This window comes from Triturus cristatus, chromosome 11 (genome assembly GCF_964204655.1).
Source record: "Triturus cristatus chromosome 11, aTriCri1.1, whole genome shotgun sequence".
Classification (NCBI taxonomy): Eukaryota; Metazoa; Chordata; class Amphibia; order Caudata; family Salamandridae; genus Triturus; species Triturus cristatus.
Genome location: NC_140594.1, coordinates 363,984,233 through 364,009,199, shown reverse-complemented (window position 1 = coordinate 364,009,199; position 24,967 = coordinate 363,984,233). Strand labels below are relative to the sequence as shown.

The 24,967-nt window shown below is 46.3% G+C and overlaps 1 protein-coding gene across 1 annotated transcript in view; it reads right to left on the bottom strand.

Moving 5' to 3' along the window:
* The window catches only part of LOC146784184 (uncharacterized), a 739,190-nt gene that overhangs the window by 41,624 nt on the left and 672,599 nt on the right, over nt 1-24,967 (bottom strand). The window contains exon 29 of the mRNA XM_085632912.1: nt 24,452-24,670. Within this exon, the coding sequence (XP_085489038.1) occupies nt 24,452-24,670 (219 nt within the window). The remainder of the gene's footprint in view (nt 1-24,451; nt 24,671-24,967) is intronic.

Sequence of the window (24,967 nt, the reverse complement as noted above, 5' to 3'; positions counted from 1 at the left end):
TGATTTAATGTACATCCGTTCTGTAGTTTTTGAGGAATTAAGGTTCAAAAACTCTGGATGTTTGGGTTTGCAGGAACCTTGCGGGATTTCTGTACTTACACAACTTAAAAAAATAGAGCCCTCCGATTAGCTGAGCTAGCCCCCCCACCCCCCCCAAATTGGCTGCATCGCTCCCATAAAATCCAGGTGGACCTCACCCCCCTAATTGGCTGGCTGTAACATGAAGAAAAATTTTGTGCCACCATTGCAGGATATAAGAACTCTGTTTCTGTATCTGGAATTTTTTTTATAGTTAACTATGGCCAAGGCTGTGGGGGTACCAGAGGAGCACACCCAGGGACAATTTTTTATTTTTTATTTTGGGGGGATTTCTGCAATCCTGCAGAATTCCATCGGGAACCAGTGCAGCGCTCTGGACACCTTGGAGAGTCCAGCAGGGGTTTGACGGGAGCATAGGAGGCCATGCTTGCTCCTACAAGAGTCTTGCAGGATCAGAGAAATGTAGAAAAGAAAAAAAGAGGGGGGGCTGAGTGTCTGCGGTGGGTTGCCGCTCACAGCAGTTGATAGGCCCTGCGGTGGTGGGTTGGGCGCAGGGCCTGGCCAAAGGCCAGACCTTGCCCCATGTTGTGCTCGGCCGAAAGCCATGTATGGCAGTGATTGACCTTACGCATGGTAATACAATATTATTATTATTTTTTTTTTTTAAACTAGAAATTCAATGAAAGAAACCAAAGGTTAAATTGACGTCATACTTAGATTAAAATGCCAGTTCAAACGTAATGTTTTAAACACAAAAATTCAATAGTTCTAGTTATTTAAATTTTCTATAACTTGTGCCCTCATTATCCACTCATATACACCACTCATGTCACTGATAACATTATATACCAAAATGCATCAATGGGCCTGGTCTTAACACAAAACATTGACATGAGGCCTTATTTCATATTCTGCTACAGGAGGGTTTTTCAATTATGCTAAAATCACTGGTATTAGCACCAAGAGTTTTCAGAAGTCTTGTGATTTTAGTCGATGTATGACACAGGCCAGCGCCCCACCCTAAAAAGTGTTCCAGCTCCAGAATCCAGTGCAGTTTACCATCTGCCGCATTTTTGGGCCAATCAGGATCCTAGCCAGAGTCCGATATCAAAGGGTGTGGTCAAGTTTGTGATGTTTACAAACAACTGTTGATATTACATTACAAAATCTCCCCCGCCTCATACCCATTAAAGTTATCAAACGAACAAGTTACTTACCTTCGGTAACGCTTTTTCTGGTGGATACAGTATCTGCCTGTGGATTCCTCACCTTGTGAATATCCCCTGCGCCAGCATTCCACTGAACTTTTTCCCCCAGCTCTCTACGCCGAAGTGGACGATGTCATAATGCATCGGCTCCGCTCGCGACTCCGTATGACGTCATCGGAGCCATAAGAGAGCCACGTCGGCGTGATGATGTCAGTTCCACCCATTTTTTCCGTGCCCCCGAGGCGCACAGGTGAACCAACGACAGATTCAACGTATACACAGTATACAACATACAATCAAATATACATAGTACATAAACAAAAGGAAAGCTAAATAAAACAAGCATTTCCTACCAATGTACCAGAAAGCATAACAACATCTCAAACAAGACAACTTTTAAGGTATACAAAGGTGGACAATGGGGAGGCGGGTGGGCCAGTGAGGAATCCACAGGCAGATACTGTATCCACCAGAAAAAGCGTTACCGAAGGTAAGTAACTTGTTCTTCTGATGGATACATCTGCCAGTGGATTCCTCACCTTGTGAATAGATTCCCACAGCAGTCCCCACTCCCGGAGGAGGGTGTCCACCTTCCTATACCAGAAAGTCTTGCAAGACAGAGCGCGCGAAGTGGCCCTCCCTCCTCATCTCAGAGTCCAAGCAATAATGCTTTGCGAAAGTATGGAGGGAGGCTTTAAAAATATCTGCCACAGGAACACCCCTGGCCAAAGCAGATGTAGATGATTTAGCTCTAGTTGAATGAGCCCTAATACCCTCAGGAGGAACCTTACCAGCCAGGGCATAGCAGATCTTGATGGCAAGGATGATCCATCTCGATAAAGTGCGCTTGTGCACCGCTCTTCCTTTAGAACGACCAACATAACCCACAAAGAGCTGATCGTCCAGACGAAAGTCCTTTGTTCTGTCCAAGTAAAAGCTCACAGCTCTCTTTGGGTCCAGGCGATGAAGTCTTTCCTCCTCTTTGGAGGGATGAGGAGGTGGATAAAAAACAGGGAGAGTAATAGACTGCCCCAAATGAAACGGAGTAACTACTTTAGGTAGGAAAGCAGCCCTTGTCCTGAGTACCATCCTTTCAGCATGTAATGTTAAAAAGGGGGTTTAGAACTAAGAGCTTGAAGCTCACTCACCCTCCTTGCCGAGGTTATGGCTACAAGAAAGACCGTCTTAAAGGACAACAGCCTCAGAGGACAACTATGAAGAGGCTCAAACGGGGACCCCATCAGAAAGGTTAAAACAAGATTAAGGTCCCACTGTGGCATTGCAAAAGGAGTAGGAGGAAACTTGTTTGTAAGGCCCTTGATAAACCTTAGTACAATCGGAGATTTAAATAATGACGGTTGATCAGGAAGACATCGAAAAGCCGATAAGGCCGAAAGATAGCCCTTGACCGTGGCCTCAGCACAGCCCTGCTGAGCCAAGGAAAGAGCAAACTGAAGCACATCAGAAAGATGGGCTTTTAAAGGGTCAATGGATCTCTCTCCACACCATTTAACAAACTTAGACCACCTATATGAGTAAACGGACTTGGTGGAGTGTCGCCTGGCCGATAAAATAACATCCAGCACATCTGGCGGGAGAGAGAAGGAATTCAGGTTGCCCCGTTCAATCTCCAGGCATGAAGGTGTAAGCTCTGGAGGTGGGGGTGTAGAACCTGCCCCTCCGACTGTGAGAGGAGGTCTGCCCTCAGAGGGAGACGGAGCGGAGGGCACGAGGAGAGGTGGAGAAGATCTGTATACCACACCCTTCTTGGCCAATCCGGGGCGACCAAAATAACTTGGGCCCGGTCTTGGCGAATCTTCCTCAGAACCCGAGGAATCAAGGGTATGGGAGGAAATGCGTAAAGGAGTTGCGAGCCCCAACTCAACTGAAACGCGTCCCCCAATGCCCCCTGCATCGGATACTGGAGACAGAAGAACGACGGGCAGTGCGCGTTCTCGCGGGTGGCGAACAGGTCCACCCGAGGGGTTCCCCACATCCGAAAGACGTAACGAACCACCTCTGGATGGAGCCTCTACTCGTGGTCAGCGGAGAACTGCCGACTGAGACTGTCCGCACGTACGTTCAGCACCCCGGCCAGATGATTTGCCATCAGACAAATCTAATGGTCCTGAGCCCAGGACCAGAGACGCAGAGCCTCTCTGCAGAGACAATGCGACCCCACTCCTCCAGGCTTGTTGACATACCACATCGCGGTAGTGTTGTCCGTCAGGACTTGAACAGACTGACCGCGAAGGGAAGGGAGGAAGGCCTTGAGCGCCAAACGAATCGCCCGCAATTCCAGAAGGTTGATGTGAAGCAACCTTTCCTTTGGAGACCAAAGTCCTTTGAACTCCAGATCCCCCAGATGTGCACCCCACCCTAAAGTGGATGCATCCGTTATCACCGTGGCCACCGATGGAGGTAGATGGAAGGGCTTCCCTTGGGACAGACTGCCCTCCACGCTCCACCAAGATAGATCCGCTGCAGCTTCTCTGGAGATCCTGATCGACTCCCTGAGATCTCCGTTGTGCTGATACCACTGCCTGCGGAGGCACCACTGGAGCGCCCTCATGTGCCAGCGTGCATGGTTGACCAACAGAATGCAGGAGGCGAACAGACCAAGCAGGCGAAGGACCTTCAGAACTGGAGCAACCGCTCCATTGTGGAATAAAGGGACCATCTCCTGAATGTCGAGAATTCTTTGAGGTGGAGGAAATGCTCGACACACAGTAGTGTCCAGTACTGCCCCTATGAACAGGTTGCGTTGAGAGGGCACCAGGTGAGATTTGGGCACATTGATCGAAAAAACCCAAGTCGAATAACAGCTGAGATGTTACCTGCAGATGATGTTGCACCATCTCTGGGGACTCTGCCTTCAGAAGCCAGTCATCCAGGTAGGGGAAAACCGGAATCCCCGACCTCCTGAGACGGGCTGCCAACACTGCCATCACCTTCGTGAAGACTCGAGGTGCGGTAGTAAGACCAAACAGGAGGACCGCAAACTGGTAATGTTGCGACCCAACCGTAAACCGGAGATACTTCCTGTGCGACTTCAGGATTGGGACATGGAAGTACGCGTCCTGCAAGTCGAGCGACACCATCCAGTCTCCTTGCTGCAACGCTTGAAGAACCTGCGCAAGGGTCAGCATCTTGAATTTCTCCTGTTTCAGGTAAAAGTTCAAGACTCTGAGGTCCAGTATCGGACGCAATCTGCCGTCCTTCTTGGTAATCAGGAAATACCGGGAGTAGCATTTCTGACCCCTTTCCTGCTCTGGAACCACCTCTATCGCACCCTTTTGAAGCAAAGCTAGCACCTCCTTCTGCAGAAGAAGTAGATGGTCCTCTGAGCAGTAACCCTGGCAAGGAGGGTAAGGGGGAGGAAACTCCCGAAAGGGAAGGGCGTACCCAGTCTCCACGAGGTTTAAAACCCAAAGGTCGGTTGTAACAGATTTCCAACCTCGCAGAAAGTGGGACACCCGACCCCCCACAGGTCTTACATGATCCAGGATGGGGGATCTAGGGCTGCTTCCCTGAAGCTTCATTGGGAGCAGAGGAGGCAGAAGATGAAGAGGGGTTGGGGCCAGAACCTCTCCGACCTCTTTGTCTCCCTCTATAGGACCTATAGAGGGGATTCTGCTGCTGCTGTTGCTGCTGCTGCTGAGGCTGCCGGAAGGAGCGAAATGAAGACCTCCCAAAACCTCTGAATTTCTTAAGCCCAAATCCTTTAGCAGGAGCCTGCAGACCTAAAGATTTCGCCGTCACCCTGCTCTCTTTAAATCTCTGCAAGGCGGAATCAGCCTTTTCACCAAAAAGCCTCTGTCCGTCAAAGGGCAAATCCACCAATGTGACCTGAACGTCCGTAGAGAAGCCAGACGAACGAAGCCACGCTTGCCTCCTAGTGGCTGTAGATGACCCCATTATTCTTGCCACCAAATCAGCCGTATCAAGCCCCGACTGAATCACCTGCCTTGCAGCAGCCTGAGTGTCCGTGACCACTTCCATAAAGGACGCCTTATCACCTTCTGGCAACTTAGGGGCTAAAGATTTCATTGAGTCCATAAGAGCATGAACATAGCGCCCTAGCAAGCAGTTGGCATTAGTGGAGTTAAGCACCATGCTCCCAGAAGAAAAGGTCTTTTTAGCCACCTGATCCGCCTTCTTAGACTCCCTATCCGCAGGAGTCTGAGGAAAAGCTCCTGAAGCATGCTTCGAGCATGATGCCTGTACCACCAGACTTTCTGGAGAAGGGTGTGAAGATAGAAAACCTGGATCCCCAGGTTCCACCCTAGATCTTCTCGCCACCTGCCTGGAGACTGCCGGCGAAGAGAGTGGCTTACGCCAGACGTCCATAACTGGCTCCAAAATAGCCTCATTAAAAGGCAGCAAAGGCTCACTGGTCGAGGTAGGCGAATGTAACACCTCCGTCAGAAGGTTAGGTTTATACTCCGCAGAGGGCAACTGCAAGTCCAGCAACTCTGCGGCCTTCTTTATTACAAGATGGTAAGGAGCCAGTTCCTGCAGTGGAGAGGACCTAGAGGAAGAATGCTCCCACTCCGGAGTCGTATCTAGGCCACTAGCCTCTTGAATCCCTTCAAATTCGTCGGAAGATGTATCCACCTCACCTTCTTCCACCTTCACTCTATAACGCTCCTCTTCCAAGACCCTCTGGGCCTCTCTCCTTGAACGGATCCGAGGAGCCGGCGTCGGCGGCGCCGTACGCGGAGTCGGTGGAACTGAACGTGGAGCCGGAGGTGTCGGGGTCGGCGGTGCCCGAGTCGGAGTCGGCGGCGCCGGACGCGGCGCCGAGGGAGTCGGCAACGGCATCGAGGAAGGCTCCGAAGAAGGTCTGGAATCAGTCTGGACACTAATCCCTTAGTTTATGTTGTCTAAATGCCCAGGTCCTATATAGATTTGTAGGAACTACACGACATGGAGCCAACGTTGGTTTGTTGTTTATTTAATGGTCAAATCTGAATAGTTCTGTCGTACTTTTCTCAGAGACCCCTATTCACATTTACCCAGAGACGTCTGGCGTGAGAAGGGAAAAATCCGCCACTGCTGAGTAGGCATATCCTATGTATTGGCTGTAGGTTTATTCAAGCTTGAAGCATTATAGTTCCCTACATTGTGCATAAAACTTTATCTCATTTTCCTAGAAACTCTTTCATCAATGTCTGTCGAAGAGAAGGCTGCACCAGCATTACATGTGAATGCAGCGAGGGGTGGGGAGCAGGAAGGTGCTATACACATTTCAGAAAATGTCAGAAATGCATTAACTTTAAAACTAGCAGACTATGGAGTCCCAGCATTAGGTGGGACCGTAACATTCATGATTGAGGCACACAAGTCATTTAGGACAGAGGAATTCTATTCATGGGTCAAATATCCACCTGTAGATGCACGCACAAAAACATTTTATTCTTACACTTCGGAAAAAACACCAGAAGAATACTGTCCATATGAGGACACTGAAGTTCCGCTCAGTTACCAGGAGCATATAAACTCGTTTAAAGACACCCTCCCACACATCACAGAAAAAGTAAGACTCGGTCCGCTCAGCAGAGACGGAGAACTTGGCCAGTCCTACCGGCTTACAAACCGCATCCAGGCGTTGACACACTGCCAATAGCAGACTTATGACCACTTCACAAAGAAATAATAAAACTTTACAGAAACTTGACACAGTTTGTTATGAGAACAATCACACTTCAACCTACAAGGGTTACACCAGCAGGTCAACTACTAAGGGACTGCAACTAAGATCATGCAGTTATGGGAAAAATGGCCAGTAAACGCAGGCAAATGCCTTTCTAGACAGCAAAGAAAATTACACAGTTAGAGGCAGTGTTTCCACACACAGACCCACAAGAAAAACACAGAATACTGACAATGTGCTTGCCAATGGGGATAGCTTCCCTGATAAAGGATTGTACCTCCTGGGGTAAAGCTTTCACTGCCATCTACACCAGAACTAGTGGCATCCCCTCAATAGCTGTGATACGAGAAGTATTAAGACAAATACAGAATGAGCATGGAGCAGAACCTGCTCTAATCTTAGGGATGAAATTATTAGGCATTTTTTCCCAGGTATCAACAGTTATGTTAGCAAACATAAAAGGTGAGGCAGCAGCGGTGCTATACACCAACGCCTAAGGGAATGCACTCCTGCACAACAAGAGCAAGAATTACTGAAAATTATTAAAGATACATACGCCGAATTAGGTAGAGATAATTTGGGAACTAGAGCAGCGAAACTACAAGTAATGGGTAGTCCTGAAAAGTATAACTGCAAGCAAGCACCTGATTCTTCTAAAAAGAAATGAGATAATACACACCAGAAAAATAGAAAGAATAGATCACAATCTAGGGGTGGGTCTCCCAACAGGAGCCCTCTGGAAGGAGGTATAACCTCAGAAATCATGATGATACTAAAAAACCTGACAGGTAACAGGATACCGATATATGGTCCTCTAGTTCCTTTCAGGGTTCATCCAAAAACTCAGGGAGGGAAGGACGGTCAGAAAACAGATCTGAAGAACAAACAAAGTCAAGAGACACACAACAAAGTTCAGACTTTTATATAAAAAATGAAGATAAACCAAAATCAAAACCTCAATTTAAAATGAAGAAAGTAGCAGGACTTAAAATAAGAAATACCCAGGCTACTGAGAACACAACTTCTGAACGGGGGATGGGCTCTGACGATGCTAGACAGCACAGCAGAAATAACAATAGCTCGTCAGAACCTGATGGAATTTCTGGTGACAGCGGTATTGAATGAACGTATCATGGTGGAAACACACGATACTAGGGTAAGTGTCTCACGCCAGTTATACGAAATAACACCACATATGGAGGGGGACATACCTAGGAAACTAAAGGTCTCTTTTGGGAGAACCTGTCCTTTAGATATGATATCCTTTTAGCAGAAAAAGATTGCCCGCCTTAGTTTGTTGTGGACTGCCCAAAGGGAGAAACTGTTATTTTACCAGCTTTCTCCAACCTCATTCCAGAATCCTTAAAATATTTATTGGATCACTTGACCAGGGTGAACAACATAATTTTAGGATTTAGTCTCTGAGGGCTACAAATTTAACTTAAAAAAAAAATCAATAATTGCCCACGTCAATATGCTATTTTTGGGATATGAGTTGTCAAGTGCAGGAAAAAGCCTAGCAGCCCACTTTTTAGAAAAGTGCGCACTGCTCCAATCTCCAAAGACTCGCAAAAATGTACAATCCATTTTAGGATTCTTAAATTTTGGCAGAACATACATTTTAGACGATTTAATTAGACTTGATTTTTCAGTACACAATTGGACACAGGAACACACAGAAATCCTACTTTCTTTACCATCTGATATGATAGCTTCCAAACACTTACACACGTGTAAACACTACGAATTTGGTAATCCGTGTAATAGCGGGACAATCAGGATACACATACCTGACCTTCAATGAAGGAGAAACAGTACCAATTGCATAAAATCTCATTTGTACACAAACGCTGAGATGCGCTATGCATCCACGGAAAAGATTCTAACTGTACTGAGAGAAAGAGCACAGACACAGGGGAAACAAATAATTGTCGTAACTCCGTACCAACCTTAGAGACTGTTACTAAAGCACGCATTCCAAACGCAAAAGCACTGTATCCACGATGGATACAATGGGCTAATTCTCTCCCTGCAACAGATGTAGACTGCAAATTTGATTCTACATTAAACACTCAAGTATTTCTGCAGTACGAACAAGAATAACCTCCCCCAAATGAAATAATGCCTCTAGATCAGTATGAATGCATTATTTATACTGATGGACCTGTTCAGTCTGCCGTAGGAAGTAAACAGCAATACAGCATAGCATGTGCGAGTGTTAAAAGTCATATGCGGTACAGCAAGTTCCGTCCTAGCAATACACAGACGCAGTCTTTAAGAGATTTCACGGCTCAGCGGGCAGAACTCAAAGCCCTAGTACTGGCACATAAAGAATATGGATCGAGAATTCGTCACACTTATTATGTGCGATTCATTTTATTGTGTCCAGTCATACAATGAATATCTTCACTTCTGGGGTCAGAATGGATTTAAAGATTCAAAAGGTTGCACAATAAAGCACAAGTTGCTTTGGGAACAAGTGGCAGAGCTGAAAAACGGCTTGCCGCAGACTCACATGATTCATACGCTGAGTCATCAACGTCTTAGTGTGCACGTTAAAGGGAATTCATTGGCCAATGAAGCTACCAAGGCAACAGTGCGAACTGCTGCCGTAGCTGCAATCACTCGTTCTCGCACAAGAGTAGACGGAGACATAATGGTAGCTGTCATTGCTTCACGCAAAAACAGCTCAGCAGTGCCAAAAAGCTTTCCACCCAAGTACTCCTACAAGTTAGATACGCAAAATATTCTATATGCTCAAATAGAGTAATACCAAACATGGATCGCAGATTAGCTTTAATTCTAGCTGCACATGAGGGTCTGGGTTCAGCACACGCAGGGATTACTGCAACAGTTTCACTATTGAAACAACGCTATTGGAGGCCAGGTTTAACGAAACAGACTTAAGCATTTATCCTTAAGTGTGACATCTGTCAGCAGATGAAGGGTTCCACAGTAGCACGCCCCCCACAAACATCACTACTGAATTCAGACAGACCTCTTGCTTGTGTCTATTTGGACCACTGTGGTCCCTTACAATCTGATGGGGCTTACAAGTATATCTCGTGGCAGTGGATTCATGCTCTAGATTCCTGTGGGTTTAGGCTCAGCGCTCGGCTGACGCCTGAACTGTTATAAAGGATTTGTGAGTTTTTATAGGGACATATGCAATTGGGACATTACATTGTGGCCGTGGCCCCGCGTTTAGGTCTCGGGCTTACAAGGAAGCAATGGGAAGTTTGGGTGTTGCACTGAGGTACTCATCTCTGTATCATTCAGAGGGAAATGTGATAGTGGAGAGGAAAAACCGGGACTTAAAGCGATCCTTAACAGCAAGGGTATAAGGCTCGGGAGGTAGTTATTTTAATCACCTATATGGGGTCCAGAGGGCACTTAATAACATGCCAAGAAGCTCTCTGGGAGGCCATACTCCATATGAGGTCGTATATGGGACAAGAATGTGGGTATCCCACCTCAATTGTGGCAGCACAGTGGCAGATGAAAAAACATTTAACATCCATAACTGTTTGGCTGTTTTACAGGAACTCAATGAATTCTGGGCACTACAAAGCAACGTCCATGTAAAACGCACCACCACTAGGGAAGTTAAATCAGTAACAGCAAGACCTGCCTGGGTCCCAATAGTCGCGGATGTGGTCTGAGAAAAGATTGTGGACAAGAAAAAATTTGGGCCATCTTACAGAATGCCTGTACCTGTCCTGGGTGTCAAAGGAACAAGAACAGTACTTCTTCTGCCTCTTGCCGGAAAAAAAGAAAAGAGATTTGTCTCCATTGATCTGATCAAACCACATTATGTGGCCAATACTGACTAGCAGGCCGCGTAGGCTCCTGGCTAGCCACCGATCTCCTCTTGCTACCATACAGGAGGTTCAGACAGAAAGACTAATAACATTGAAGATTCTACTCTACGAAATAACAGAGTTGCCAACAATGGAATGGAACTCATGCCTATCAAAATTGAACAACAAAATTCAAATGAAACACAGATCGCAATCCGGCCTAATACCGATATCTATGTGAATATGAATCAAAATTATTCAACTGCTAGTTCAACTAAACCTGCTGAGCTACCAAAGATAGATCGAACAGCATCTGCCTACTTCATCGGTTTGGATACCTTCGCAATGGATCCGAGTGAGCCTGAGTTGCCGGCAGCTCCTGTTTTCCGAAAAGAAAAATCTTAAAATATCTATCTTTGGCTGAAAAAGACTTACCTTGTTTCACCATGGCTACAGCTTTGATTAGCAATCAGTCTACTGTTCCTAGTCCTCTGGATAGGTTTAGTAACTCTCATTTTCTTGCTACTGAATGGACATTATCTTCCAGAACGCTCTACAGTATCACTTGTGAACTTGGTCCTGAAAGCAAATACATTATCTCATCGTGAACGAAGAGACTTGTCCTTTGTGAACAGCACAGCAGTTCCGGTTCCTGAAGGAATAGTTTGGGATAGAGTTTCATATGATGTATTTGATCCTACTGAACTTTTAAAAATACTGCATGTATTTAAAATTTCTTTGAATGACATCATCACCTCCAGTATATTCTATAACGATTGGGATTTTTAAATTGTAAATAGTATGTTGTCTGATTTAGAACAATCTGCTGAATTCTCAAAAAATTAACTGTATGATGATACGTCCGATTTTGACACTATGTATTGTTACCAATACTATGGTCATAATTTTTTGCATAAAGCAAGTACCCCACGTAATGTTTTCACATACTATCAATGGGAACATTGCCCAACTCCACCGAAAGGTAGTTCACAAACGTCTGAACAGAAGTTTGCTTATTTCTCTGGGTTTAATATATCATATCAGAGCTCATATTATTATAACCTTGCACCTATATCTGTGAAGAAAAATATGCTTTCTAACACAAAACAGATATACTCTGCATCCTTTATTTCCCAACTGTCTGAACAAGGTTTCTCCATATAGAAAGACACTATAGACACAAAATCAGTCTAGGGGACTAAGGAATGGCAGGTTCAGGGAATTGAGGCATTATTTAGAGCATGCCTCATACGACAGCAGATTATTTTCCTGAACGACACTGTGCAACAGACTTCCTGTCTTGGATTAGTCAAGATCAAGAAATTGAATACACCACCTATTCCCTCGCTTTCACACTTCGAGGAATGGCAAAATTATACAGAACACTGTGAGGGTACGCTAAATGACATCATGCATGACATACAATTCATCATACCCCAATTGGAAGGGATGGTTGGTTTGGCGTATCAACACAAATGGGTCAGTCAAGAGTCAAGTGTACTACCGAGGGGTTTAGTATCCATAGGCCTGACCTACGCTATGTACAACGAGAACATCCGGGGTGATGACATCCTACAGTGTTGGGAAGTTATGCCTAGATTGACTGATAACCTCAACACCATCCCAGGTGAAACAACACTTGTCCTCACTCTCAGATGACATGGATTGAATGGATTTTTTGCAAGGTCTCCGGAAACCACATCGTAAATGCTTCTTATTCGCTATATACAACGAAGTTTGGAAAATCTCTCAACAGGAAGCTGCAGAGAGATTGCGTGAAATTGACAGTTAACCTAGAAAAGGCTGTGGCTGTGGTTGACAATGGCATGACCACACTAACTTTCAGGATTTATTCACTGTGTCTTTTGCTATAGATTTAATTGAACAGGATCTGTCGATCCTACAATATGGGCAATCACCGTTGAAATCCATTCTATTATTAAGCTGGATGCTTCAATCATTGCAATCTAGTTACGTGCCCTGGCGATATATTAACAGTACGTCTCTTTTCTCTGCTTATAATCTATCGGAAAGGCAGACGAGAATGGAACAAAGATGTAAAATATACAATGCTGCACATTGAAAAATTAGACCAATTACCTTTTACTATGGCAGTGTCACCGTCCACAGAATGGTTAATTTATGGCCTTATAACATAGCCAGTAACCACTTTCCAATTTCAATATTGCCTAGAATACCACCAATTAGGCAGGTATGCAGCGATGAGAAAGGAGTTCTTCCATGAATCTTGAGAATTGCCGTATAGATTTAGGTGCAGGAATGGGGACACTGAAGTATTTCTCAGCGGTACAGACTGCGAGACTTCGTTAAGTGGGTCTCTAATTTGCCAAGATATTATGCTTCACGGGGACGGTAATGGTTCTGTTGCAAACTTGTCCTGTCATTTGAAGGGACCCCAGCTGCCATGTTTAATCCAGTGTTCAGGCTGCTCTTGAATGGGAGTTACTTAATGCTGAATGATCAAGGTTGTTGTGGGATGCTTCCAGGCATCGCGTATCTAGTCACAGTAAGTTCCGGAGTTACTTTTTGTATGCAAGTATTGTTTCCACCGACCCACACCATCAGTGAGGCGCCATTATCACAGTATCTCATTATCTACTCCTCAAGAGATTATGCAACTGTGGGGTCAGGGGCTCAGCTTTACACTGGTTGACCTCTTTCCTATCATCGCGGAGCTTTCAAGTTGCTCACCACATATACACGTCAAAGAACATCCCTCTGTTGCAGGGAGTCCCACAGGGTTCTGGTCTAAGCCCTACTCTGTTTAATCTCTACATGGCCCCTCTAGCAGAAGTAGCAGGAAAACACAATGTGACTATTGTTTCATATGCCGATGATATGCAACTTATTGTCACCTTGTCGCAGGACCCAGCATGGTCAGTTTTCTCTATGCTTAGAGGAGCTAGCCTTATGGAAGCTAACCATTGCCTTAAACCTAATGGCAACAAAACTGAGGTTATGATAGTCTGTAAGGCCCCCGTGATGTGGACATTTGCATGGTGGCCTGAGAAATTAGGGCAAATTCCTGCCCCAAAAGCAGAAATAAAGAATCTAGGGGTCTGGATGGATTCCAAATGTATGTTTGAAAGCCAAATCCGGAGGGTGGTGGGGAAATGTTTTGGGACTCTCAAATTCCTGAGGAAACTCCTTAATCTTTTACCGATGACTGCCAGGAAAACTATAGTGCATGCCTTGGTCACCTCCCAGATGGACAATAGCAACATCTTCTATCTGGGAGCATCAAAAAAAAGGACTAACCAAGCTTCAATCTATTCAAACTGCAGCCCCTCGCTTAGTCTTGAGCATTCCAAAAAGTGCAGTGGCAACGAGGGCCCTAGCTACCCTCCATTGGTTGCTCGTGGAGAAGAGGATTTTGTTTAAGGCCATATGCTACTGTCACAGAATCCTGTGGAAAAAAGGGCCGCGGTATCTCAACTAGATGATAACTACCTAACACCGGCACGGGATTTAAGATCTAAAGGCACTTCCCTGGGAACTGTGCCAAGAATACAGAAAGTCAGGATGGGAGCTTGATCCTTTGGATACCTTGCAGCCTAGAGCTGGAATATTCTGCCGGTGGCGCTGAGATCCAAACCTTGGAAAGCACTTTCTGCAAGAGATTAAAGACCTGGCTGTTCCCACCTTCCAACTAAATTCTGGATAATTGAGTGCCGCTATTTGGTCAGAGCACTCGCAGCTGGTAGATTTCAAGCTGGTTCCCCTGAGTAGTCTGTATTAGCATGGGACACACCGGCGGTGTAACCATGCGCTTTATAAATTGATACATTAATATATATATTTCTGAGCAGCAAATGAAAAGGTTAATTGGTCATGTTATGTGCACTGATTACCTCTATATGGTATGCATCTGACCACAACTCTCCTAATGCCTTTCATTTGTAGTATAGGCTTAAATAGTAATTGAGAATGGACTCATCCATTTTACCAATGATCCACCTTCGTAAATAAACTATTGTCGAAACCTCCTCCTCCTCCTCCTCCTCCTCCTCCCTCTCCCTCTCCCTCTCCCTCTCCCCCTCTCCCTCTCACCCTCTCCCCTCTCTCCAACTCCCTCTCCCCCTCTCCCTCTCCCTCTCCCTCTCCCTCTCTCCCTCTCCGTAGGAAAACTGAACAGCGATACCATGATACCGGCTGAACGGAATAACACCAAATTCGGCAAAATGAGAGCCAGAAAACATGCTTTTTCTGATTTAATGTACATCCATTCTGTAGTTTTTGAGGAATTAAGGTTCAAAAACTCTGGATGTTTGGGTTTGCAGGAACCTTGTGGGATTTCTGTACTTACACAACTTAAAAAAATAGAGCCCTCCGATTAGCTGAGCTAGCCCCCCCACCCCCCCCAAATTGGCTGCATCGCTCCCATAAAATCCAGGTGGACCTCACCCCCCTAATTGGCTGGCTGTAACATGAAGAAAAATTTTGGGCCACCATTGCAGGATATAAGAACTCTGTTTCTGTATCTGGAATTTTTTTTATAGTTAACTATGGCCAAGGCTGTGGGGGTACCAGAGGAGCACACCCAGGGACAATTTTTTTTTTTTAATTTTGGGGGGATTTCTGCAATCCTGCAGAATTCCATCGGGAACCAGTGCAGCGCTCTGGACACCTTGGAGAGTCCAGCAGGGGTTTGACGGGAGCATAGGAGGCCATGCTTGCTCCTACAAGAGTCTTGCAGGATCAGAGAAATGTAGAAAAGAAAAAAAGAGGGGGGGCTGAGTGTCTGCGGTGGGTTGCCGCTCACAGCAGTTGATAGGCCCTGCGGTGGTGGGTTGGGCGCAGGGCCTGGCCAAAGGCCAGACCTTGCCCCATGTTGTGCTCGGCCGAAAGCCATGTATGGCAGTGATTGACCTTACGCATGGTAATACAATATTATTATTATTATTTTTTTTAAACTAGAAATTCAATGAAAGAAACCAAAGGTTAAATTGACGTCATACTTAGATTAAAATGCCAGTTCAAACGTAATATTTTAAACACAAAAATTCAATAGTTCTAGTTATTTAAATTTTCTATAACTTGTGCCCTCATTATCCACTCATATACACCACTCATGTCACTGATAACATTATATACCAAAATGCATCAATGGGCCTGGTCTTAACACAAAACATTGACATGAGGCCTTATTTCATATTCTGCTACAGGAGGGTTTTTCAATTATGCTAAAATCACTGGTATCAGCACCAAGAGTTTTCAGAAGTCTTGTGATTTTAGTCGATGTATGACACAGGCCAGCGCCCCACCCTAAAAAGTGTTCCCGCTCCAGAATCCAGTGCAGTTTACCATCTGCCGCATTTTTGGGCCAATCAGGATCCTAGCCAGAGTCCGATATCAAAGGGTGTGGTCAAGTTTGTGATGTTTACAAACAACTGTTGATATTACATTACAAAATCTCCCCCGCCTCATACCCATTAAAGTTAGGTGGGTCACAGTCCAAACAGTTTGGGAAGCACTGATCTATTTGATTGACTCAGAAACAGAAAAGTCTTTCCTTATGCGGCGTTCATTGCAACTGCAATGTACTGAATTTAGTTTCTGGAGTTACATTTGATCTCATGAAATTTATGGAAAATCACAGTCAGTGTAACAGATGCAAACTCTTGTGAAGGTGTCTACCACAGGCCAATCATCCAGCTCAGGGTATATTTGCACGTCTTGGATACTTAGTGCAAGCACCTGGAAAACATCACTGTGATAAACCCCTGAGACTTCAAAACCGTGAACAGGATGAGCAACCGGAAATATCAATGTTTATCCTCCATGAAGAGAGAGAAGTACTGTCTGAGTTGGTCAGAATAAGAATACAAGGGCATCCTGCATATTGAATCAGACACTTCAGTCTCATACCTGTTGAAATTAACACCACTGGTACCATCCAGAACAATTCTTATACTTATTGGGATCCCTTGGATTTCAAACATGACTCAGTTTTCTTTTTTAGTGTTGGTTATTCTATCAGTTGTGGTAACTCCCTGGCCTAAATTACTAGTATTTTTGCACATATTCCTAAAGCTCAATTCTGCTTTTTTGGGGCTATTTTTTACGGTTGTGAATCTAATGGAAACTTCTTCAATTGTATACTGTATTCCTTCTTTACACCCTATACGAATCTCTGTTCTGAGATCAGCTGTTCCCCATGGGACCTTGTGTTTTAATGGGGTATCAAAATGACATAATCCAGCCCACAGTTACAGTCAGACGTGGTTGGATGTTAAGGAGTAGTCTTCCCTTTCTCTTACACTCCTCAGAGTTCTCTTATTCTGAGGTAGCCTTCGAGAAAGAGTTAGATGCATTAATTCAGACTTCTGCCCCACATAGAAAAAAAAATTGGTATCCCAGAAAGAGCAACAAATTAGCTGTTTTTATTTATTCTCCAAATTGCAACTTCTCAGCAAATGGCTTATCAAGAGTAACTTCCTGTCCTGGCTAGATGATATACTTTAGTGTATCAAAGTCATTCAACATTACCTGTTCCAATATCTCATTCTCAGCTAATTGATCCATAGCCTTTTCTACCAGAGGTCATAAAAAGCAAAGAACATAAAAAAGTGCTGAATACCCTCTGGCAAATACTTAGACAAAACATAAAGGCATCAAACATAGCAGTGTGCCCCACCAAAGAACCTGAACCTGAGTAAGTGGATAGATACAAAACAGTCATCCATTTTTTCTAAAATGAGGCACGAAAATAGATGGCTTTTTCAAGCTGTCCACATGAGCAATCTCAAAGGCTGCTGGAAGTGACAGAAATTGCCTTTCATCCTTTGGCCATTTCAACATCAAATCTATAACTCCCTCAGGAACATCATTCTTCGTAGTCACTGGTAGTTTCAACTCCAACCTACTGGAAGTGCTATTCAATCATGGTTTGTATGATGAATAGACATTCATGGGAGTAGTGCTGACCACTTTCTAAAGAACAATCACTGATGATGAGCCCAAGCCACTGATGTCTTGAAAGTCCTATATGGCCCAAGAATCCATATAGGCATTGAGCTGAGTAGACTTTCATTTCCAAAGTAGTACAGACTCCAGTCACTAATATATTGGTTCATCTACAAGGTCTGCTATCTCTTCTGTCGCCTTCAGTATTACTTTTCTCCAAATAATGTTGTACAGACTCTAGCTTCTACGTGCAACATAAGTGCCCTTCAGCGACTACTGACACACTTGATGTTGTAGTAAGTAAATGCAGAGCCCTAAAATCATCAACGAGATCCACAGTTTGCCTTGTTAGTGCGATCAATAGAACTTGTGGTGCCTAAACTCTGTAAGAAGCTAGACGATATGGAAAGTTGGACAATAACTCCTCCACCGGAAGCCTGACTGGCATTGCAGAATATTTGTATAAGTAATCACTGTTGAGATGGCAAAAGTGCATAAAATGTGGCTTTGGATAAAATGAATATCAAACGAACAAGTTACTTACCTTCGGTAACGCTTTTTCTGGTGGATACAGTATCTGCCTGTGGATTCCTCACCTTGTGAATATCCCCTGCGCCAGCATTCCACTGAACTTTTTCCCCCAGCTCTCTACGCCGAAGTGGACGATGTCATAATGCATCGGCTCCGCTCGCGACTCCGTATGACGTCATCGGAGCCATAAGAGAGCCACGTCGGCGTGATGGCGTCAGTTCCACCCATTTTTTCCGTACCCCCGAGGCGCACAGGTGAACCAACGACAGATTCAACGTATACACAGTATACAACATACAATCAAATATACATAGTACATAAACAAAAGGAAAGCTAAATAAAACAAGCATTTCCTACCAATGTACCAGAAAGCATAACAACATCTCAAACAAGACAACTTTTAAGGTATACAAAGGTGGACAATGGGGAGGCGGGTGGGCCAGTGAGGAATCCACAGGCAGATACTGTATCCACCAGAAAAAGCGTTACCGAAGGTAAGTAACTTGTTCTTCTGATGGATACATCTGCCAGTGGATTCCTCACCTTGTGAATAGATTCCCACAGCAGTCCCCACTCCCGGAGGAGGGTGTCCACCTTCCTATACCAGAAAGTCTTGCAAGACAGAGCGCGCGAAGTGGCCCTCCCTCCTCATCTCAGAGTCCAAGCAATAATGCTTTGCGAAAGTATGGAGGGAGGCCCAAGTCGCGGCTTTAAAAATATCTGCCACAGGAACACCCCTGGCCAAAGCAGATGTAGATGATTTAGCTCTAGTTGAATGAGCCCTAATACCCTCAGGAGGAACCTTACCAGCCAGGGCATAGCAGATCTTGATGGCAAGGATGATCCATCTCGATAAAGTGCGCTTGTGCACCGCTCTTCCTTTAGAACGACCAACATAACCCACAAAGAGCTGATCGTCCAGACGAAAGTCCTTTGTTCTGTCCAAGTAAAAGCTCACAGCTCTCTTTGGGTCCAGGCGATGAAGTCTTTCCTCCTCTTTGGAGGGATGAGGAGGTGGATAAAAAACAGGGAGAGTAATAGACTGCCCCAAATGAAACGGAGTAACTACTTTAGGTAGGAAAGCAGCCCTTGTCCTGAGTACCATCCTTTCAGCATGTAATGTTAAAAAGGGGGTTTAGAACTAAGAGCTTGAAGCTCACTCACCCTCCTTGCCGAGGTTATGGCTACAAGAAAGACCGTCTTAAAGGACAACAGCCTCAGAGGACAACTATGAAGAGGCTCAAACGGGGACCCCATCAGAAAGGTTAAAACAAGATTAAGGTCCCACTGTGGCATTGCAAAAGGAGTAGGAGGAAACTTGTTTGTAAGGCCCTTGATAAACCTTAGTACAATCGGAGATTTAAATAATGACGGTTGATCAGGAAGACATAGAAAAGCCGATAAGGCCGAAAGATAGCCCTTGACCGTGGCCTCAGCACAGCCCTGCTGAGCCAAGGAAAGAGCAAACTGAAGCACATCAGAAAGATGGGCTTTTAAAGGGTCAATGGATCTCTCTCCACACCATTTAACAAACTTAGACCACCTATATGAGTAAACGGACTTGGTGGAGTGTCGCCTGGCCGATAAAATAACATCCAGCACATCTGGCGGGAGAGAGAAGGAATTCAGGTTGCCCCGTTCAATCTCCAGGCATGAAGGTGTAAGCTCTGGAGGTGGGGGTGTAGAACCTGCCCCTCCGACTGTGAGAGGAGGTCTGCCCTCAGAGGGAGACGGAGCGGAGGGCACGAGTAGAGGTGGAGAAGATCTGTATACCACACCCTTCTTGGCCAATCCGGGGCGACCAAAATAACTTGGGCCCGGTCTTGGCGAATCTTCCTCAGAACCCGAGGAATCAAGGGTATGGGAGGAAACGCGTAAAGGAGTTGCGAGCCCCAACTCAACTGAAACGCGTCCCCCAATGCCCCCTGCATCGGATACTGGAGACTGAAGAACGACGGGCAGTGCGCGTTCTCGCGGGTGGCGAACAGGTCCACCCGAGGGGTTCCCCACATCCGAAAGACGTAACGAACCACCTCTGGATGGAGCCTTTACTCGTGGTCAGCGGAGAACTGCCGACTGAGACTGTCCGCACGTACGTTCAGCACCCCGGCCAGATGATTTGCCATCAGACAAATCTAATGGTCCTGAGCCCAGGACCAGAGACGCAGAGCCTCTCTGCAGAGACAATGCGACCCCACTCCTCCAGGCTTGTTGACATACCACATCGCGGTAGTGTTGTCCGTCAGGACTTGAACAGACTGACCGCGAAGGGAAGGGAGGAAGGCCTTGAGCGCCAAACGAATCGCCCGCAATTCCAGAAGGTTGATGTGAAGCAACCTTCCCTCTGGAGACCAAAGTCCTTTGGACTCCAGATCCCCCAGATGCGCACCCCACCCTAAAGTGGATGCATCCGTTATCACCGTGGCCACCGATGGAGGTAGATGGAAGGGCTTCCCTTGGGACAGACTGGAAGTACGCGTCCTGCAAGTCGAGCGACACCATCCAGTCTCCTTGCTGCAACGCTTGAAGAACCTGCGCAAGGGTCAGCATCTTGAATTTCTCCTGTTTCAGGTAAAAGTTCAAGACTCTGAGGTCCAGTATCGGACGCAATCTGCCGTCCTTCTTGGTAATCAGGAAATACCGGGAGTAGCATTTCTGACCCCTTTCCTGCTCTGGAACCACCTCTATCGCACCCTTTTGAAGCAAAGCTAGCACCTCCTTCTGCAGAAGAAGTAGATGGTCCTCTGAGCAGTAACCCTGGCAAGGAGGGTAAGGGGGAGGAAACTCCCGAAAGGGAAGGGCGTACCCAGTCTCCACGAGGTTTAAAACCCAAAGGTCGGTTGTAACAGATTTCCAACCTCGCAGAAAGTGGGACACCCGACCCCCCACAGGTCTTACATGATCCAGGATGGGGGATCTAGGGCTGCTTCCCTGAAGCTTCATTGGGAGCAGAGGAGGCAGAAGATGAAGAGGGGTTGGGGCCAGAACCTCTCCGACCTCTTTGTCTCCCTCTATAGGACCTATAGAGGGGATTCTGTTGCTGCTGCTGCTGAGGCTGCCGGAAGGAGCGAAATGAAGACCTCCCAAAACCTCTGAATTTCTTAAGCCCAAATCCTTTAGCAGGAGCCTGCAGACCTAAAGATTTCGCCGTCACCCTGCTCTCTTTAAATCTCTGCAAGGCGGAATCAGCCTTTTCACCAAAAAGCCTCTGTCCGTCAAAGGGCAAATCCACCAATGTGGCCTGAACGTCCGTAGAGAAGCCAGACGAACGAAGCCACGCTTGCCTCCTAGTGGCTGTAGATGACCCCATTATTCTTGCCACCAAATCAGCCGTATCAAGCCCAGACTGAATCACCTGCCTTGCAGCAGCCTGAGTGTCCGTGACCACTTCCATAAAGGACGCCTTATCACCTTCTGGCCACTTAGGGGCTAAAGATTTCATTGAGTCCATAAGAGCATGAACATAGCGCCCCAGCAAGCAGTTGGCATTAGTGGAGTTAAGCACCATGCTCCCAGAAGAAAAGGTCTTTTTAGCCACCTGATCCGCCTTCTTAGACTCCCTATCCGCAGGAGTCTGAGGAAAAGCTCCTGAAGCATGCTTCGAGCATGATGCCTGTACCACCAGACTTTCTGGAGAAGGGTGTGAAGATAGAAAACCTGGATCCCCAGGTTCCACCCTAGATCTTCTCGCCACCTGCCTGGAGACTGCCGGCGAAGAGAGTGGCTTACGCCAGACGTCCATAACTGGCTCCAAAATAGCCTCATTAAAAGGCAGCAAAGGCTCACTGGTCGAGGTAGGCGAATGTAACACCTCCGTCAGAAGGTTAGGTTTATACTCCGCAGAGGGCAACTGCAAGTCCAGCAACTCTGCGGCCTTCTTTATTACAAGATGGTAAGGAGCCAGTTCCTGCGGTGGAGAGGACCTAGAGGAAGAATGCTCCCACTCCGGAGTCGTATCTAGGCCACTAGCCTCTTGAATCCCTTCAAATTCGTCGGAAGATGTATCCACCTCACCTTCTTCCACCTTCACTCTATAACGCTCCTCTTCCAAGACCCTCTGGGCCTCTCTCCTTGAACGGATCCGAGGAGCCGGCGTCGGCGGCGCCGTACGCGGAGTCGGTGGAACCGAACGTGGAGCCGGAGGTGTCGGGGTCGGCGGTGCCCGAGTCGGAGTCGGCGGCGCCGGACGCGGCGCCGAGGGAGTCGGCAACGGCATCGAGGAAGGCTCCGAAGAAGGTCGATCCAATCGAAGCCAAGATGGATCCCCAGACGGCATCGGAAACTGCCTTGAAGGCGCCATCGGCAGAAAGGGCATAAACGGGGCCTGAGCATAATGCTGCGGCACTTCCAGAGTATATGCCATAGGACCCACGGGACCAGTAGGTGCGCCGGATGGGAAGCCAGCCCGTTGGAAAATCCCATACATCGCATTTAAAAAATGCGTCAAATCCGCACCCGGAGTCGGGAATTGCGGATAAGGGATTAATCCCGGATCCGGCTGAGGAGTACCTGGTACCGGAGCCGCAGTGTCCTCAACAGGCGCCGCAGGATCATCCGGCTCTGGAGAAGGCTCTTTTTCGTGTTCTTGCTCGGCCTCAGAAGCCGAAGTCTCCACTGGAACCAGTGACTGCGCCGGGGAATGCGCCGGGGACCGCGCCGGAGTCCGCTTCGGCGAAGGAGATCCCTCTGGAGACTTATATGGAGGAGACACATCCTTACTTCGACGTCGAGGCGAAGTCGATCTCGACGCCTTGTTCTTCGAAGACGGGCGCCGAGAGGAATGCTTCCTCTTCTTATGATGTTTCTGCGACTTCGAAGAATACGAAGTCGACGACTCCGGTGTCAATCTCTCCTTCTTCCTACCTCTCTTCTCCTTCTTAGCCTTGGCCATGAAGAGCTTCGCCTCCCTTTCTTTCAAGGCCTTGGGATTCATCCTTCTGCAGCTGGAACAATCTTCCACGTCGTGGTCAGATGAAAGGCACCACAAACAATCTTCATGGGGGTCTGTCATTGACATGTGGCCCCCACATTCCCTACAGGGTTTAAAACCCGACTTCCTAGTCGAAGACATGACAATTTTCTCCAACAGTAACACACTACACGACTACAAAGTAGCAGGAGAGTGCTGGAAAACCGTTGCGCGCCGGCGGCACGGAAAAAAGGGAACTGACGTCATCACGCTGACGTGGCTCTCTTATGGCTCCGGTGACGTCATACGGAGTCGCGAGTGGAGCCGATGCATTATGACGTCGTCCACGTCGGCGTAGAGAGCTGGGGAAAAAGTTCCGTGGAATGCTGGCGCAGGGGATATTCACAAGGTGAGGAATCCACTGGCAGATGTATCCATCAGAAAAATAAATCAGATCGTCACTCCAGAACATCATTCCAGGTCTGTGCTGTTGCACAGAAATTTTAGGGGTTGAAGAAGCCACATTTTCCTTACTTTTCATCAATATGTTAAGGATTAAAAACCTTGAGCTGTGTCGTCTGAGATGGCTGTGTTTGGTTTGAGGTACCAGCTGACTTTACCCGACACCATCTTACCACTGCATTCTACAAAGACCACAGTTTGGTCAGTTATCTATTTTTGTCTCCAGAACCAGCTGCTGCAGTACATTCTGGTCTGCAATGGACTCCTACAGACGTCACATTCCCGTTCCTTACTAGGAAGTTGAGGGTTGCCTGGCTCTCCGTGGGCAAACGTAATGCTTACGTTTGGCCATTATATATTTTTCTCTCTCAGGAATGCCTGTCTTCAATGGCATACTGTGACAAACTTCACAATCCCAGATGTCATAACATAATGGGCAAAAAGAATGTCAATAAAAATAATTTAAACTTGTGTGATCTCTGAAACGGCAAATGGCTATACTGTGTATTCTGGAGTCTTTATACTGGTGGCACCATAGAAGGAAATGAGGGATATGGGCACAGAAGCATCTTTTATGCTTTACCATGTAATGACAACCAGTAAAAGACATGCGTGGCAGTAAACATCCGATGACATAAGTGGCACTACCAGAGTACAGACACCCTGAAAAAGCTTTCTTGTATCCCAGTCTAGGGCTAGAATACTTCAAAGATATAGAATCTACAAAAGTAATACAATTCATCCGAAACATAACATTTACAAAATGGGATGAAAGTTCAGACTGTCTGTCACTAGACTGTGTTATCAGCCATGGGGTGGATGTTAGTGACTATTCCTCTATGCCTATCTGCAGTTGCTTTCTAATTTCTAGAATCCACTGGAAGACATTCTTCTCAAATTCTTACAGTGCTGTACGCACCTTTTCTCTGGACGAGTTCCTCAGCTCTCCTCTTAGAGTGCTCAAGTCTTCCATGCTCCCACCATGACAAACCGTGCTCTCTGCCCGCAGCTCTTTTACCCGACCCTGTAGTTGTCGAAGCATTTTGAGGGCCCCAAAGTCATGCTGTCCATGGACGGAGACTGCATTCAGTGAAGGCGACGAGGCAGATCTTAGGTGGGAACTGTTGCTTCTTTCCTGCTTTAGGAATAGGAGTGTGGAGTATCAATCATAGGTTTCTGCGTTTATAGTCATACTTACATTTGTAGCGACTGGGACAGCACCCTCTCACTAGTGAATGTTGAAGATCTAACTCTGACAGAGTAATATGAAGTCAAAAGTCAAATAAAGTCACCCGTTAACAGTACAAAACACTATTTACCATTCAAAACATCACTGTTGATTCTCACCCTGTGGTCAGTACCACTCCTCTGGATGATTACTCACCATACAAATCGTACTCACCTCTTGACTAGCCCAATGTTGCTGTAAATTAAA